This window comes from Salmo trutta, chromosome 6 (assembly GCF_901001165.1).
Source record: "Salmo trutta chromosome 6, fSalTru1.1, whole genome shotgun sequence".
NCBI classification, from domain to species: Eukaryota; Metazoa; Chordata; class Actinopteri; order Salmoniformes; family Salmonidae; genus Salmo; species Salmo trutta.
The window spans coordinates 22,810,949-22,825,121 of NC_042962.1; the positions used below are offsets into that span (position 1 = coordinate 22,810,949).

The 14,173-nt window shown below is 43.2% G+C and overlaps 1 protein-coding gene across 8 annotated transcripts in view; it reads left to right on the top strand.

Annotated features, from left to right (window-relative positions):
- The window catches only part of c6h8orf34 (chromosome 6 C8orf34 homolog), a 246,429-nt gene that overhangs the window by 146,049 nt on the left and 86,207 nt on the right, over window positions 1-14,173 (top strand). For all 8 annotated transcript variants that reach the window (XR_003878731.1, XR_003878730.1, XM_029755795.1 and 5 more), the window contains exon 11: window positions 10,823-10,973. Coding sequence is in view for 6 of the 8 variants with exons in the window: in XM_029755795.1 (XP_029611655.1) it covers window positions 10,823-10,973 (151 nt within the window). In the remaining 2 variants the exon portion in view is untranslated. The remainder of the gene's footprint in view (window positions 1-10,822; window positions 10,974-14,173) is intronic.

Here is a 14,173-nt window from a genome sequence, read left to right on the forward strand (position 1 = left end):
GGTGAAAGAAATACGGAATTCTCTTACATTTATAACTACAGTGCCTTCAGAAAGTATTCACACCCCTTTCATTTTTTCTGCATTTTGTGTGTTACAAAGTGGGATTAAAATGGATTTAATTGTATTTTTTTGTCAATAATCTACACAAAATACTCTGTAATGTTAAAGTGGAAGACAAATTCTAACGTTTGTAAAAACTGTATGAAGAATAAGACAAACATATCTTGGTTGCATAAGTATTCAACCCCCCGAGTCAATACATGTTACAATCACCTTTGGCGGCGATTACAGCTGTGTGTCTTTCTGGGTAAATCTCTAAGAGCTTTCCACACCTGGATTGTGAAACATTTGCCCGTATTCTTTTCCAAATTCTTAAAACTGTCAAATTGGTTGTTGATCATTGCTAGACAACCATTTTCAGGTCTTGCCATAGATTTTCAAGCAGATTTAAGTCAAAACTGTAACTTGGCCACTCAGGAACATTCACTTTCTTCTTGTTAAGCAACTCCAGTGTAGATTTGGTCTTGTGTTTTACGTTATTGTCCTGCTGAATAGATGAATTAATCTCCCAGGGTCTGGTGGAAAGCAGACTGAACCAGGTTTTCCTCTAGGATTTTTCCTATGCTTAGCTCCATTCCATTTATTTTTTATCCTGAAAAACTCCCCGGTCCTTAACGATTATAAACATACCCATAACATAATACAGCCACCCCATGCTTGAAAATATGGAGAGCGGTACTCAGTAATATGTTGTGTTTGATTTTCCCCAATGCATTGCTTTGCCATATTTTTGCAGTATTACTTTAGTGTCTTGTTGCAAACAAGATGCCCATGTTTTGTAATATTTTAATTCTGTACAGGCTTCATTCTTTTAACTCTGTCAATTAGGGTAGTATTGTGGAGTAACTACAGTGCTGTTGATCCATCCTCATTTTTCTTCTATCACAGCCATTAAACTCTGTAACTGTTTTAAAGTCCCCAATGGCCTCCTGGTGAAATCCCTGAGCGGTTTCCTTCCTCTCTGGCAAGTGAGTTAGGAAGGATGCCTGTATCTTTGTAGTGACTGGGTGTATTGATGCACCATCCAAAGTGTAATTAATAACTTCACTATGCTCAAAGGGATATTCCATGTCTGCTTTTTAGTTTATTTTTACCCATCTACCAATAGGTGCCCTTTGCGAGGCATTGGAAAAGCTCCCTGGTCTTTGTTGTTGAATCTGAGTTTGAAATTCACTGCTCGACTGGAGAACCTTCCAGATCATTGTATGTGTGGGGTACAGAGATGAGGTAGTCATTCAAATATTATGTTAAAACACTTTTTATGCACACAGAGTGAGTCCATGCAACTTATTATGTGACTTGTTAAGCACATTTTTACTCCTGAACTTATTTAGGCTTGCCATAACAAAATGGTTGAATACTCAAGACACTTCAGCTTTTCATTTTGTATTAATTTGTAACAATTTCGAAAACATTATCCCACTCTGACATTATTGGGTAGGCCAGTGACAAAAAATCTCAAATTAATCCATTTTAAATTCAGGCTGTAAAAATTCAAGGAGTGTGAATACTTTCTGAAGGCACTGTATATTTCTCACTGTAATCTACATTATTAGCCTGGTCCCAGGTCTGTGTGGGTTGTAGCTAACTCCTATATGGTTCCTTGTCATGCCAAACATGCTGAAAACAATAGTTTGGCTAAACGTACTGCATGTTACTGTTGATTGTTATGTAGTGAAGTGAGTTGGACTTAAAGTCAGTGGCACCCACGGCCCAAGGGGAATTTCCTCTTTGTCTAATGGTTAATATGTTTGTTTTCCACGCTGGGAGAACGAGTTTCGGTTCCCACTACTTACAATTATTTGACAGCTTACAGAGACAGTAATACGCTCTTCAAAAACTGTATTGTTGATGAAACTTTTGTTACCCCAAAAAAGCCTTCTAACAAATATCCTATCGTGCCAGGTAAACAACGTTATTATAATTACCCTTTTAAAAGATACAATTTTTACACCAAACAATGAGGAAACAAACCAGATGTGTAGTCGAGCTGTCTCTCACATGCAGGGTTAGGCCCATAAATCAACCAGTTGTTTTCAGCGAGCTGTCAGAAAACTCAAGGGACACATGCAAACAAAGGAAGAAATAAGACTAAATCATATTGGATTACTTTCTCTTCCTCTTTCCCTCTCCCCCCTTTTGCCCCCCCTCCATTTCTCCCTCGCACTCTCATTCATCTCTCCCTCCCTCCCGTCCTTTCCCTCACTCCATCCCTCCCTATCACATTCATCTCTCCCTCCATCCTCATGTTCTGAAAACAACAGGCATGTCAGGAGCCTTCTATTAACTGGTTTGAAGAGATCAGCCTGTGGTCTTATAGGGGATGAGGTAGCGGTGGTGGTCCGGCTAGTGGTGTGTGTGTTCCTAGCTGCTTCCTGCTCAACTGGGGTTGCCCACCAGCAGTCCTTCACTAGACCAGGCTGCAACGTGCTGCGATGGGCATCATGTGGCCCAGGAGTCATGTGGGCAGACCAGAGGTCCAATCATTGCACTTTTTCTTTTTTTTACCAGGGCCCATGTGGTATCAAGTATCAAAGGTGATGAATGTGGCTTAGAAGCAATATTTCCCAAAATAGACAACCTTTCATACCAGTTATGAATAGAACTTTATTATCCATGGTAGACCAGAATAAGAAACCCAGACAGGAGTCTTTTTCTGGCCTTTTCCTGCCCTCAAAAGGGCAGAGTTTAAACGACAGCATACTGTCTGTCTGTCTCTCTAGCTCTTCTTCTTCACCACCACCAAGGCCCGATGGTGATTGAGGTTGATGACTGCATGCACACAGCTGATGACTGCATGCACACAGCCGGTGCTGTGCACCGGGGCCGACTGGGACCCAAAAACTCCCTGTTAGTGGTGCTGGTGGATATTACTGCTGACCACACACGCATAGCTGCGCACACACACACACATGTAAACAGTGAAAGATTTCAATCTGGACTCCCATCCTCTCTCAACATGGATCTAATTTAGGTAGAAATCAGATCCATGTTTGTTAGTTGGACAGAAGCATCACCACCAAAGGGTTTTCTTCCATTTTCTTTGTTCACCCTGGGCTCGGCTTTGGGTTCTGTAGTGTTGGCTGGGAGTGGAATTATACAACTTTGGTTTTCTAGCCGCTGACATGAATGACCTCATCATAACTCATTACCAAATTATAAAAGTACTTTATCTCAGAGATGAACAAAACAAACCTTGTTCTTTTGATTTGTTGTTCATCTGGATGAAATAAAATGATTTGCATCGATGCATCCAACAAACAAATGAAACAAAAACAGTTTGACTCATTTGGGTCATCATCTAAACATACATCATTATCAATACAATACAATACAATACAATACAATGCATTGCAATGCAATACAATGACTGTTTCAGACAGCAGTGACTCAGTCTATCTCTCGGGACTGGAGCCCTACTCCCTGTATAGTCAACTACTTATGACCAGAGCATTACTCCCTCTATAGTCAACTACTTATGACCAGAGCATTACTCCCTCTATAGTCAACTACTTATGACCAGAGCTCTACTCCCTCTGTAGTCAACTACTTATGACCAGAGCATTACTCCCTCTATAGTCAACTACTTATGACCAGAGCATTACTCCCTCTATAGTCAACTACTTATGACCAGAGCATTACTCCCTCTATAGTCAACCACTTATGACCAGAGCATTACTCCCTGTATAGTCAACTACTTATGACCAGAGCTCTATTCCCTCTATAGTCAACTACTTATGACCAGAGCATTACTCCCTCTATAGTCAACTACTTATGACCAGAGCTCTACTCCCTCTGTAGTCAACTACTTATGACCAGAGCATTACTCCCTCTATAGTCAACTACTTATGACCAGAGCTCTACTCCCTCTATAGTCAACTACTTATGACCAGAGCTCTACTCCCTCTGTAGTCAACTACTTATGACCAGAGCATTACTCCCTCTATAGTCAACTACTTATGACCAGAGCTCTACTCCCTCTGTAGTCAACTACTTATGACCAGAGCTCTACTCCCTCTATAGTCAACTACTTATGACCAGAGCTCTACTCCCTCTGTAGTCAACTACTTATGACCAGAGCTCTACTCCCTCTATAGTCAACTACTTATGACCAGAGCTCTACTCCCTCTATAGTCAACTACTTATGACCAGAGCTCTACTCCCTCTATAGTCAACTACTTATGACCAGAGCTCTACTCCCTCTGTAGTCAACTACTTATGACCAGAGCATTACTCCCTCTATAGTCAACTACTTATGACCAGAGCTCTACTCCCTCTATAGTCAACTACTTATGACCAGAGCTCTACTCCCTCTGTAGTCAACTACTTATGACCAGAGCATTACTCCCTCTGTAGTCAACTACTTATGACCAGAGACCTACTCAGTCAACTACTTATGACCAGAGCATTACTCCCTCTATCGTGCACTATTTTCACCATTTGTTAAATGTCTGGAAGCGAAGGATATTCCAAAAGGCAGGTTTTTATGATTTTCTGACACTAGGTCCAAGTGCAACCATCTGCAGTGGAAAGCTGTGATCTATTTCACCAAAAGCAGATGCTTACTGCATTCCAAATGGCTTCCTATTCCCTATATAGTGCACTACTTTTGACGAGAACCCTGTAGGTAGTGCACTATATAGGGAATAGGTTACCATTTGGGACGCAGAAGCTGTGTGTCCACATCATGATAGGCAGACAAAGTTCACACAGTGCAGCCAGATAGATAAAATAAGAAATTCCATCCAGGTGATATCAAAGCCAGTGTAACAGCATTCCAATTTGATCAATGCGTTGCAATATTTGCAAGACCATTTGGTTCTTTTGGACCAAAAGTATATTCACTGGCCCATGTGGGAATCCAACCTGACACACACATACACAGACACACACACACTTAGGAGTATAGGTAAACATGACGGTAATCACAACCTTATATCATGAAGAGACTAAAGACTACAGGGGCCCTTCCACATGGTACTGTACAGTCCTGAAGACTACAGGGGCCCTTCCACATGGTACTGTACAGTCCTGAAGATTACAGGGGCCTTTCCACACGGTACTGTATAGTCCTGAAGACTACAGGGGCCCTTCCACATGGTACTGTACACTCCTAAAGCCAAGCAAGACACACAGGATTCCAATATGCACACACAACTTTCTATTAATTCACCTTCCTAGATAACATCACATTGTAAACAGACAAAATATGCCAAGAATCAAAACATAAAGTATAACTTGGTGAATAAATTGATGTTGTTTTCATCAGGGGGACTAGACAGACACGACTCCCTATATATTATATACACTGACTGTACAAAACATTAAGAACACCTGCTCCTTCCATGACATAGACTGAGCAGGTGAATCCAGGTGAAAGCTATGATCCCTTATTGATGTCACTTGTTAAATCCACTTCAATCAGTGTAGATGAAGGGGAGGAGACAGATTAAAGAAGGATGTTTTGTACACTCAGTGTACAGTTGAAGTCGTAAGTTTACATACACTTAGGTTGGAGTCATTAAAACCCGTTTTTCAACCACTCCACAAATTTCTTGTTAACAAACTATAGTTTTGGCAAGTCGGTTAGGACATCTACTTTGTGCATGACACAAGTAATTTGTCCAACAATTGTTTACAGACAGATTATTTCACTTATCACAATTCCAGTGGGTCAGAAGTTTACATACACTAAATTGACTGTGCCTTTAAACAGCTTGTAAAATTCCAGAAAATGATGTCATGGCTTTAGAAGATTCTAATAGGCTAATTGACATCATTTGAGTCAATTGGAGGTGTACCTGTGGATGTATTTCAAGGCCTACCTTTAAACAGTGCTTCTGCTTGACATCATGGGAAAATGAAAAGAAATCAGCCAAGACCTCAGAAAAGAAATTGTTGACCTCAGTTTCCAAACGCCTGAAGGTACCACGTTCATCTGTACAAACAATAGTACGCAAGTATAAACACAATGGGACCACGCAGCCGTCATACCGCTCAGGAAGGAGACGCGTTCTGTCTCCTAGAGATGAACGTACTTTGGTGCAAAAAGTGCAAATCAATCCCAGAACAACAGCAAAGGACCTTGTGAAGATTCTGGAGGAAACAGGTAAAAATGTATCTATATCCACAGTAAAACGAGTCCTCAACATAATCAACATAACCTGAAAGGCCATTCAGCAAGGAAGAAGCCACTGCTCCAAAACCAACATAAAAAAGCCAGACTACGGTTTGCAACTGCACATGGGGACAAAGAACGTACTTTTTGGGGAAATGTACTCTGATCTGATGAAACAAAAATATAACTGTTTGGCCATAATGACCATCGTTATGTTTGGAGGAGAAAGGGGGAGCCTTGCAAGCCGAAGAACACCATCCCAACCGTGAAGCACGGGGGTGGCAGCATCATGTTGTGGGGGTGCTTTGCTGCAGCAGGGACTGGTGCACTTCACAAAATAGATGGCGTCATGAGGGAGGAAAATTATGTGGATATATTGAAGCAACATCTCAAGACATCAGTCAGGAAGTTAAAGCTTGGTCACAAATGAGTCTTCCAAATAGACAATGACCCCAAGCATACTTCCAAAGTTGTGGAAAAATGGTTTAAGTACAACAAAGTCAAGGTATTGGAGTGGCCATCACAAAGCCCTGACCTCAATCCCATAAAACATTTGTGGGCAGAACTAAAAAAGTGTTTGGGAGCAAGGAGGCCAACAAACCTGACTCAGTTACACCAGCTCCAAGAGGAATGGGCCAAAATTCACCCAACTTATTGTGGGAAGTTTGTCGAAGGCTACCTGAAATGTTTGATCCAAGTCGAACAATTTAAAGGCAATGCTACCAAATACTAATTGAGTGTATGTAAACTTCTGACCCACTGGGAATGTGATGAAAGAAATAAAAGCTGAAATAAATCATTCTCTCTGCTATTATTTTGACATTTCACATTCTTAAAATAAAGTGGTGATCCTAACTGACCTAAGACAGGGAATTTTTACTAGGATTAAATGTCAGGAATTGTGAAAAACTGAGTTTAAATGTATTTGGCTATGTAAACTTCCGACTTCAACTGTATATGACCTTGCCCAGTGGTTCTGACCAAAAGTAGCACACTAGACAAGAGTATTAGGTAGCTGGGGAATAGGGCGCCATTTAGGCCACATGTGTGAATGTCCAGTTTCAAGTGTTACTCTGTCACGATCGTCGTACGAACTGGAAGCATACTCGGACCGGTGACCCTCGCTGAAAGTTCCGAACCGTTGAGCGTTGCTGGAGTTCCGGGTTGTGGACCGTCTCAGGAGGTTCCGGGCTGTGGACCGTCTCAGGAGGTTCCGGGCTGTGGACCGTCTCTGGAGACTCCAGACTGTGGACCATCTCTGGAGGTTCTGGACTGTGGACCATCTCTGGAGGTTCTGGACTGTGGACCGTCGTTGGAGGTTCCGAACTGTGGACCGTCGTTGGAGGTTCCGGACTGTGGACCGTCGTTGGAGGTTCCGGACTGTGGAACATCGCCGGAAGCTCTGGACTGGAAACTGTCGCCGGAAGCTCTGGACTGGGAACCGTCGCCGGAAGCTCTGGACTGGGAACCGTCGCCGGAAGCTCTGGACTGGGAACCGTCGCCGGAAGCTCTGGACTGGGGACCGTCTCCAGAAGCTCTGGACTGGTAACCGTCGCCGGAAGCTCTGGACTGGGAACTGTCGCTGTAAGCTCTGGACTGTGAAGGCAGTCGCTGTCCTCTCTCCTTCTGTCTGCCGCACTGGAAGGCGATCCTGTCCTGCCAGGATTTCCTCCCAAGTCCAGGATCCCTTCCCATCCAAAATCTCCTCCCAAGTCCAGGATACCTTCTCCGCCTGGGCACGCTGCTTGGTCCTGTTGTGGTGGGCTCTTCTGTCACGATCGTCGTACGAACTGGAAGCATACTCGGACCAACGTGCAGGGTGATCTGGGTTCCACATATTTTATTTAAGTGAAACGCACAAAACAATAAAGCAGAAACGATACGTGAAGCTCAAGCAGTGCTCATAGGCAACTACAAAGAAACAAGATCCCACAAACATAGGTGGGAAAAATAACTACTTAAATATGATCCCCAATTAGAGACAACGATTACCAGCTGCCTCTAATTGGGAATCATACAAAACACCAACATAGAAAAAGAAACTAGAACACAACATAGACATAGATATACTAGATCACTCCCTCGTCACGCTCTGACCTACTACACCATAGAGAAACAATGGCTCTCTATGGTCAGGGCGTGACAAACATGCTGTATGGGAGATAAAGAACATGTTTAGGACAAGTCAGCCAGTCAGCCAACCAGCCAGCAAGTCAGTTAGACAGCAAGTCAGCCAGCATGCCAGCCAGTGAGCCAGTCAGTCAGTAGTTAAAGCAGTTGGTCTGCGGACTACAACACTCTGCATTGTTTAGCTGGCTCATTACGGCTCCAGACATATAGCCACCTGGAACACTTGAGCCTATATACTGTAGGTTAATTTGGAGTCTCATACGGGCCACAAACACTGAATATACTGTTCTGTATGTCTATGTGTGTGTATACAAACTGATCCTAGACCTGGTGACTATGAAGAACTTCAACCCAGAGCGAGAATTTAGATGTGACTGCGATACTAAAATGCTTTGTTCTATGGAATGGGCAACTCATCTGGGTAAAGTCATGTAGTCAAAAAATAAAAGATGATGGCAGGATCTCCCATAACAGACCACAACGGGTTCTGTTTAAATTGTGGTCTTTTATGGGAGATGCCTTCTACCCAGAGCCTGTTTGTGTGTGGAGATGTCACGAAAGATGTCACAGAGAGAATACCCAGAAAAACATGACTAGATGATGTCATGCTGAAGGGAGAGGGGCGACAGAGAGGGAGAGGGAGAGAGAGAGAGAGGAACATGTCATGTAATGTTTCACCCTGCTGGTTGGCTGGTTAGAGGGTTATAATTACTGATGGGTTGTGGTCTTACCGCCACAGAGCTCATCATGTCGCTAATAGGCAGAAAGACCAACTCCAGGGCTTTTTCCCAGATAGCACCCTATTCCCTATAGAGTGCACTACGTATGACCAGGGCCCATAGGGCTCTGATCAAAAGAAGTGCACTAAAGGCTATAGAGAATAGGGTACCATTTAGGAAAAAACTCCAGACTCCCCCAAAATTACGTTTTGCCATTTATCCCTGGGCAGCGCCCGGCAACGGACCCTGTTGTTTTTCGTCATTCCTTTTCTATGCGGGCATGTTTTAAGACCACTCACTCAATACACATTCAGATCAGGGAGCCTACAATGAGTACCAGTGTTAGGCTAGGGATGTGTCCCAAATAGCACCCTATTCCCTATGTAGTGCACTACGCTTTACCGGAACCCTATAGACCACTCGTCAAAAGGAGTGCACTATATAGGGAATAGGGTGCCATTTGGGATACAACCATGTGTAAGGTTAGCTATCCCTCTGGGTTGGTCTATAAACGAGTGGAGAGAAGCTGTATGTCTCTCATCAGATCTGTGCCTTTAGACGGTGTGCGTCCCAAATGGCATCCTTTTCCCTATATAGTGGACTACTTTTGACCAGAGCCTTATGTGCCCTGGTTGAAAATAGTGCAGTAAATAGGAAATATGGTGCCATTTGGGACCCATCCATACACTAGCCTGCCTGGACAGTCCATCATGTGAAACCAGCCTGTCAGTGGACGCTAAGAGTGTCCAGTGATGTCACAGTTGGCAGTGATGCCACCATAACTCATGTTAGGGTTCAGTACAACTACATCCCAAATAGCACCATATTACCTATTTAATGTGTCTACTTTTAACTAGAGCCCTATGGCCATCTTATCATTGGACACACAAAGGTCCATTGGATTAACAGCTCATCTGACCTGTCTGTGATCACTGGGATAAAAGGGGAGGGGGGATTATGTGTACTCCAATTACAGAATCTGGCAACCCCGGCCTTACTAAATGATGTCTGATGCCAGGAATAGGTATGGCATGGCAGTAATACTTGGCAACCCAGCTGCCCCAGCAGCCAGTTGCAACCGTAGTCTACTTTCTTATTCATGATCTCTGAATGTCTGTTCATAGAATTTTTAAACGCTTTTCTAGTTTTGATATTGTAAAAAGAAGAAGAAGAAAAAAAAAAGGTATCCACAAGCTTATGAAACTATATCCAAACAGATTGGTTTGTTAGATGTATTGTTTGTTAACTGCCTATACTGTAGATGGATCAGCGCTCTCAGACAGCCTGGCTAGCAGGAGCCTTATTCAGCATCCCAAATGGCACTCTACTTCCTACATAGTGCACTGCTTTTGACCAAAGCCCTATGGGCCCTTTTCAAAAGTAGTGCACTAAAAATGGAATAGGGTGCACTTGGGGCACATCCTTGAACTCCATTTCAGAATTTATTGATTGTTATTTATAAAAATCCCCTCAAACGACCACTACTAACAGTCTAGTAGTCTACCAGTCGATGTTCTACCATCCGAGGCTAGCCTAAACCCTGCGCCGCCAACCAACCAACCCACCCACCCACCCACTTTCATCTACACTCTGTGGTTACCCAAAGTTTTTCTAATGCCCATAAAATATAATAATTGCCTCTTGTTACAACAGATATGGCTGGGGCCTGCCCCCATTTTGAGCTTTTGAGCAAAAGCTTGATTATTCAATGAGGTTGTAATTGAGGGGGTCTTTCTTTCTTCTAATGTGACTTTGTCTCTTTTTTCTCCCGCTTTCTCTTTTTTCTCTGTGTCAGCGTCAGGCAGTCTGGGAGGCTGATGTGAAGGTGGTTAAAGGAGTAAGAGGAGGGAGCTCGTCCAGGGAGCTGCTGGGACAGACCGGTGGACTGCTACTAAGTGACTCCCTCTTCTCTAAAGAACTAGAGAACATGGGCAAACACCTCGCTGGTAGGCATCTATCTGGGTGTGTACAGTGTGTGTGGAGGGGGGGGTTCTTTGTGTGACGGGGAGTTTTTTTTTTTACAGTGACAAACACTGTGGGTAACCCAGATCAAACAGACAGACACACACACACACACATAGTGATCCATTAAACGTCACATATATGACGGAGAGAGAACATGGGGAGAGAGAGACACAGAACTAACCTAGCTCCTGCCAAAGAACATATTTGGGGCTTGTGCAGTTTGATTGGCTAATTAAAAACTGATCTGCCAATTAAAAGTGTCTGGAAAAAAGGAAAAAATGTACCCTTCGGCATCTTTTATTAATTTAACAAATACAGCTCTGGTAAGTCGTTAAAACCTTCTGTGAAATTGACAGCACACACACACACACACACACACACACACACACACACTGCTATGAACTGACGCATTTTAATTTATAAAACCACACACACACTCATGCACACACTTCGCATGCTGTGACCTGACACATTTTAAGTTCTTAGAACCATGACCAAAATATGGGAGCAGTCACTGTGCCTTTCCATCAGGCTTGATCTCTCTCCTCTCTTTGAACGATGGTTGACGTGACGTCTGTCTGGGTGACTCTCTGAGACGGTCGTTACGGGTGGCTGCGACGTAGATGATTAATTTATTAACCAGATGAAAGTAGACCAAAGAGTGAAGTCGCCATCCACAGTCAACCTAAGACATGTGTCACCCAATTGTTTGTTTCTGCACATTCCTCCTTTAAGCTGTGGTTATCTCTTCTGTGTCCCAAACTTTTTTTAAGGGTCTATATTCCCTTATTACTGTAGAGCACTACAGGCCCTGGTCAAAGTAGTGCACTATATAGGGAATAAAGTGCCATTTGGGATGCAGCCTCTGCTGCATGTACACCGCATACGTGTCTACATTCTAGGGTTATGTGAAGCATTTTGACCACACTTAGTGTAACTATTAATGTCACGCAGAGGCCCTCACAGCTGGTAAATATCTTCTGGGTCTCCTCAGACCTCAGCTCATCTGCTCATTGGTAGCCTGTTGTATGTATGGGCCTGTCTCCCTCACACAGGGTTTTCACTAGCAAAACAGAACCCTGTCTGGCACTTAGGGGAGACAGTGGGGAGGCCCTATGTTGGCAACATAAACACTTTGAGCTTTTGAAAATGCCACTGCTGTGTATCTCATAATTCAGTAATGTGTCGGCTCGTTGGTAGCCTGTCGTATCTCTCTCCCTCACAGTCCCGCCAGGAGAATAATACACTGGCTGACTTCGGGACACGAGAGGAGGCCCTGTGTTGGCAACACGTTCACGTTGAGCAGCTAACAAAGGCTCTTAAAAATATCACTGTTGAGTGTCTCAATAATGAATCTCCACAGCGACAGACTATTGTCTCCCACACCCTCCCACTGATTGCACTGAGGTAGAGGTTTCTCTTAACCACAGATCTAAGATCTGATTACTCAACTCCCAATACTCTCCTTAACCATTAAATGGCTAAAAAAAGATCTGACCCTGTATACGCAGTTAGGGGCAACTTCTCTACCTACTCCGCTGAACTAAATGCAGCGTCTTAGCGATTTCCCTCAGGGGCTAATATTCCTAACTTCTGCCTAAGTGAACATTTCACCGTCATCAATGAATGACTAAGTGAAAATGTAAGTGTAAGTCAGGATTTTCCCCCCGAGTGTATAGAGATTTGTACACTGCCTGGCACTATGGGGCACTAGAGAAGTCCTTAAAGTCGTTGTGTTGACAACATGGCACACTTTGCACTCGTTCTTTATGAAACACCCTCAAGCCATCAGATGGCATTGATTTCTAGTTGTTTTACTTAAATTAGGCTGAGTTAGGCTGTATTGAATCAGAGGGCTCCCCACCAGGCAGTTGAAGGGAGACGTTGAACAACTTAATTCCCTGTCTTTCATGCCTCTATTAGCTGCTAATCTGTTCCATGTTTCAACCCACCGCCTCTCCTTTTATCTCCTCTCTCACCCCAAATTATGTGGTCATGGTGCATTCCCCTTCTACTAGTCCGTTTTTGAAATAAAATTTGGTTAATCTACTTTATTTTGTAATCCCTGTGGATATAAGTAATAGGTGACTTTTTCCCACCAAAAGATCCCATTTGATTATTAGACATGTCTCAAGTAGAACTTTACTAGGGTTGCAAAATTCCGGTAACTTTTCCAAGATCCCCAGGTTTTTCCAGAAATACTGTTTGGAGAATTCCAATTGGTGAATTACCTCATTGCTTAATTCTCCTGATTACGGGAATCCTCCAACGAGGAGTTCTGGAAAACGTTTTTTCTGAATTTTGGGAAAGTCATCAGAATTTTGCAACCCTAATCTCTTTGATGATTGAAGTCTGTGCGTAATACTAGCTTTAGTCCTATGATATGGAATGTGAACAGTCAGAGCAGTTGGCTAATAAAACATACTGTTTACCGACCTGGAACCGGTCTAGGCTTAGTCTGACTGCCAGCCTGTTTGTCTTATCATGCCAACTCCTTGTCGCTCCTTGTTCTGCCAAACAAAGGCAGCAATGGAGTAGTCTTGAACACACACAGATCTGGGATCAGTTTTAGGGTAATGCAATTCAGTTCATGATAATTCTCCTGTCCGTTCTACCTCATTTATCTGTAATCATGTTGTTTAATGTTATTCAGGGAGTACATCTCATTCTGGCCGACAACATGCAGATTTTATCCAAACGAAAAGAGATGACTGATTCGTTAACGTGTGTGTGTGTGTGTGTGTGCGCGCCTGTGCGTGTACCCGCCAGCGTGCCTGCCTTTAAAGTTTCCATTTTGGAGAGGTTGGAAGCCGGAGTCAATAAAGCATTGCATGTGATCTAAGAGTTGTAAGGGTGTTGCAATGCTGTGGTCCTGCACTCTATCACTAAATGCCTTCTCTTTCTGATCAAAGAGTTTATAATAGATTATATCTGCCTCCTCCCTCGCACCCGCCTTGTGCTAAGTGCATTTGAGTCTTGATGCCTCCAACCTTGATTGTCTTTTAAACAATTGTCATCACTTGTTTTAGTCTGGAGGCCAGGCATCAGCCCAGACTGTGGACACAGAACACAGTACTTGAACTACAGAGAGTTAATCAAGTTGGATACAGATAAATACATTCCTGACTTTTAGATTATGTCCCAAATGGCACCCCTTTCCCTTTATAGTGCACTACTTTTG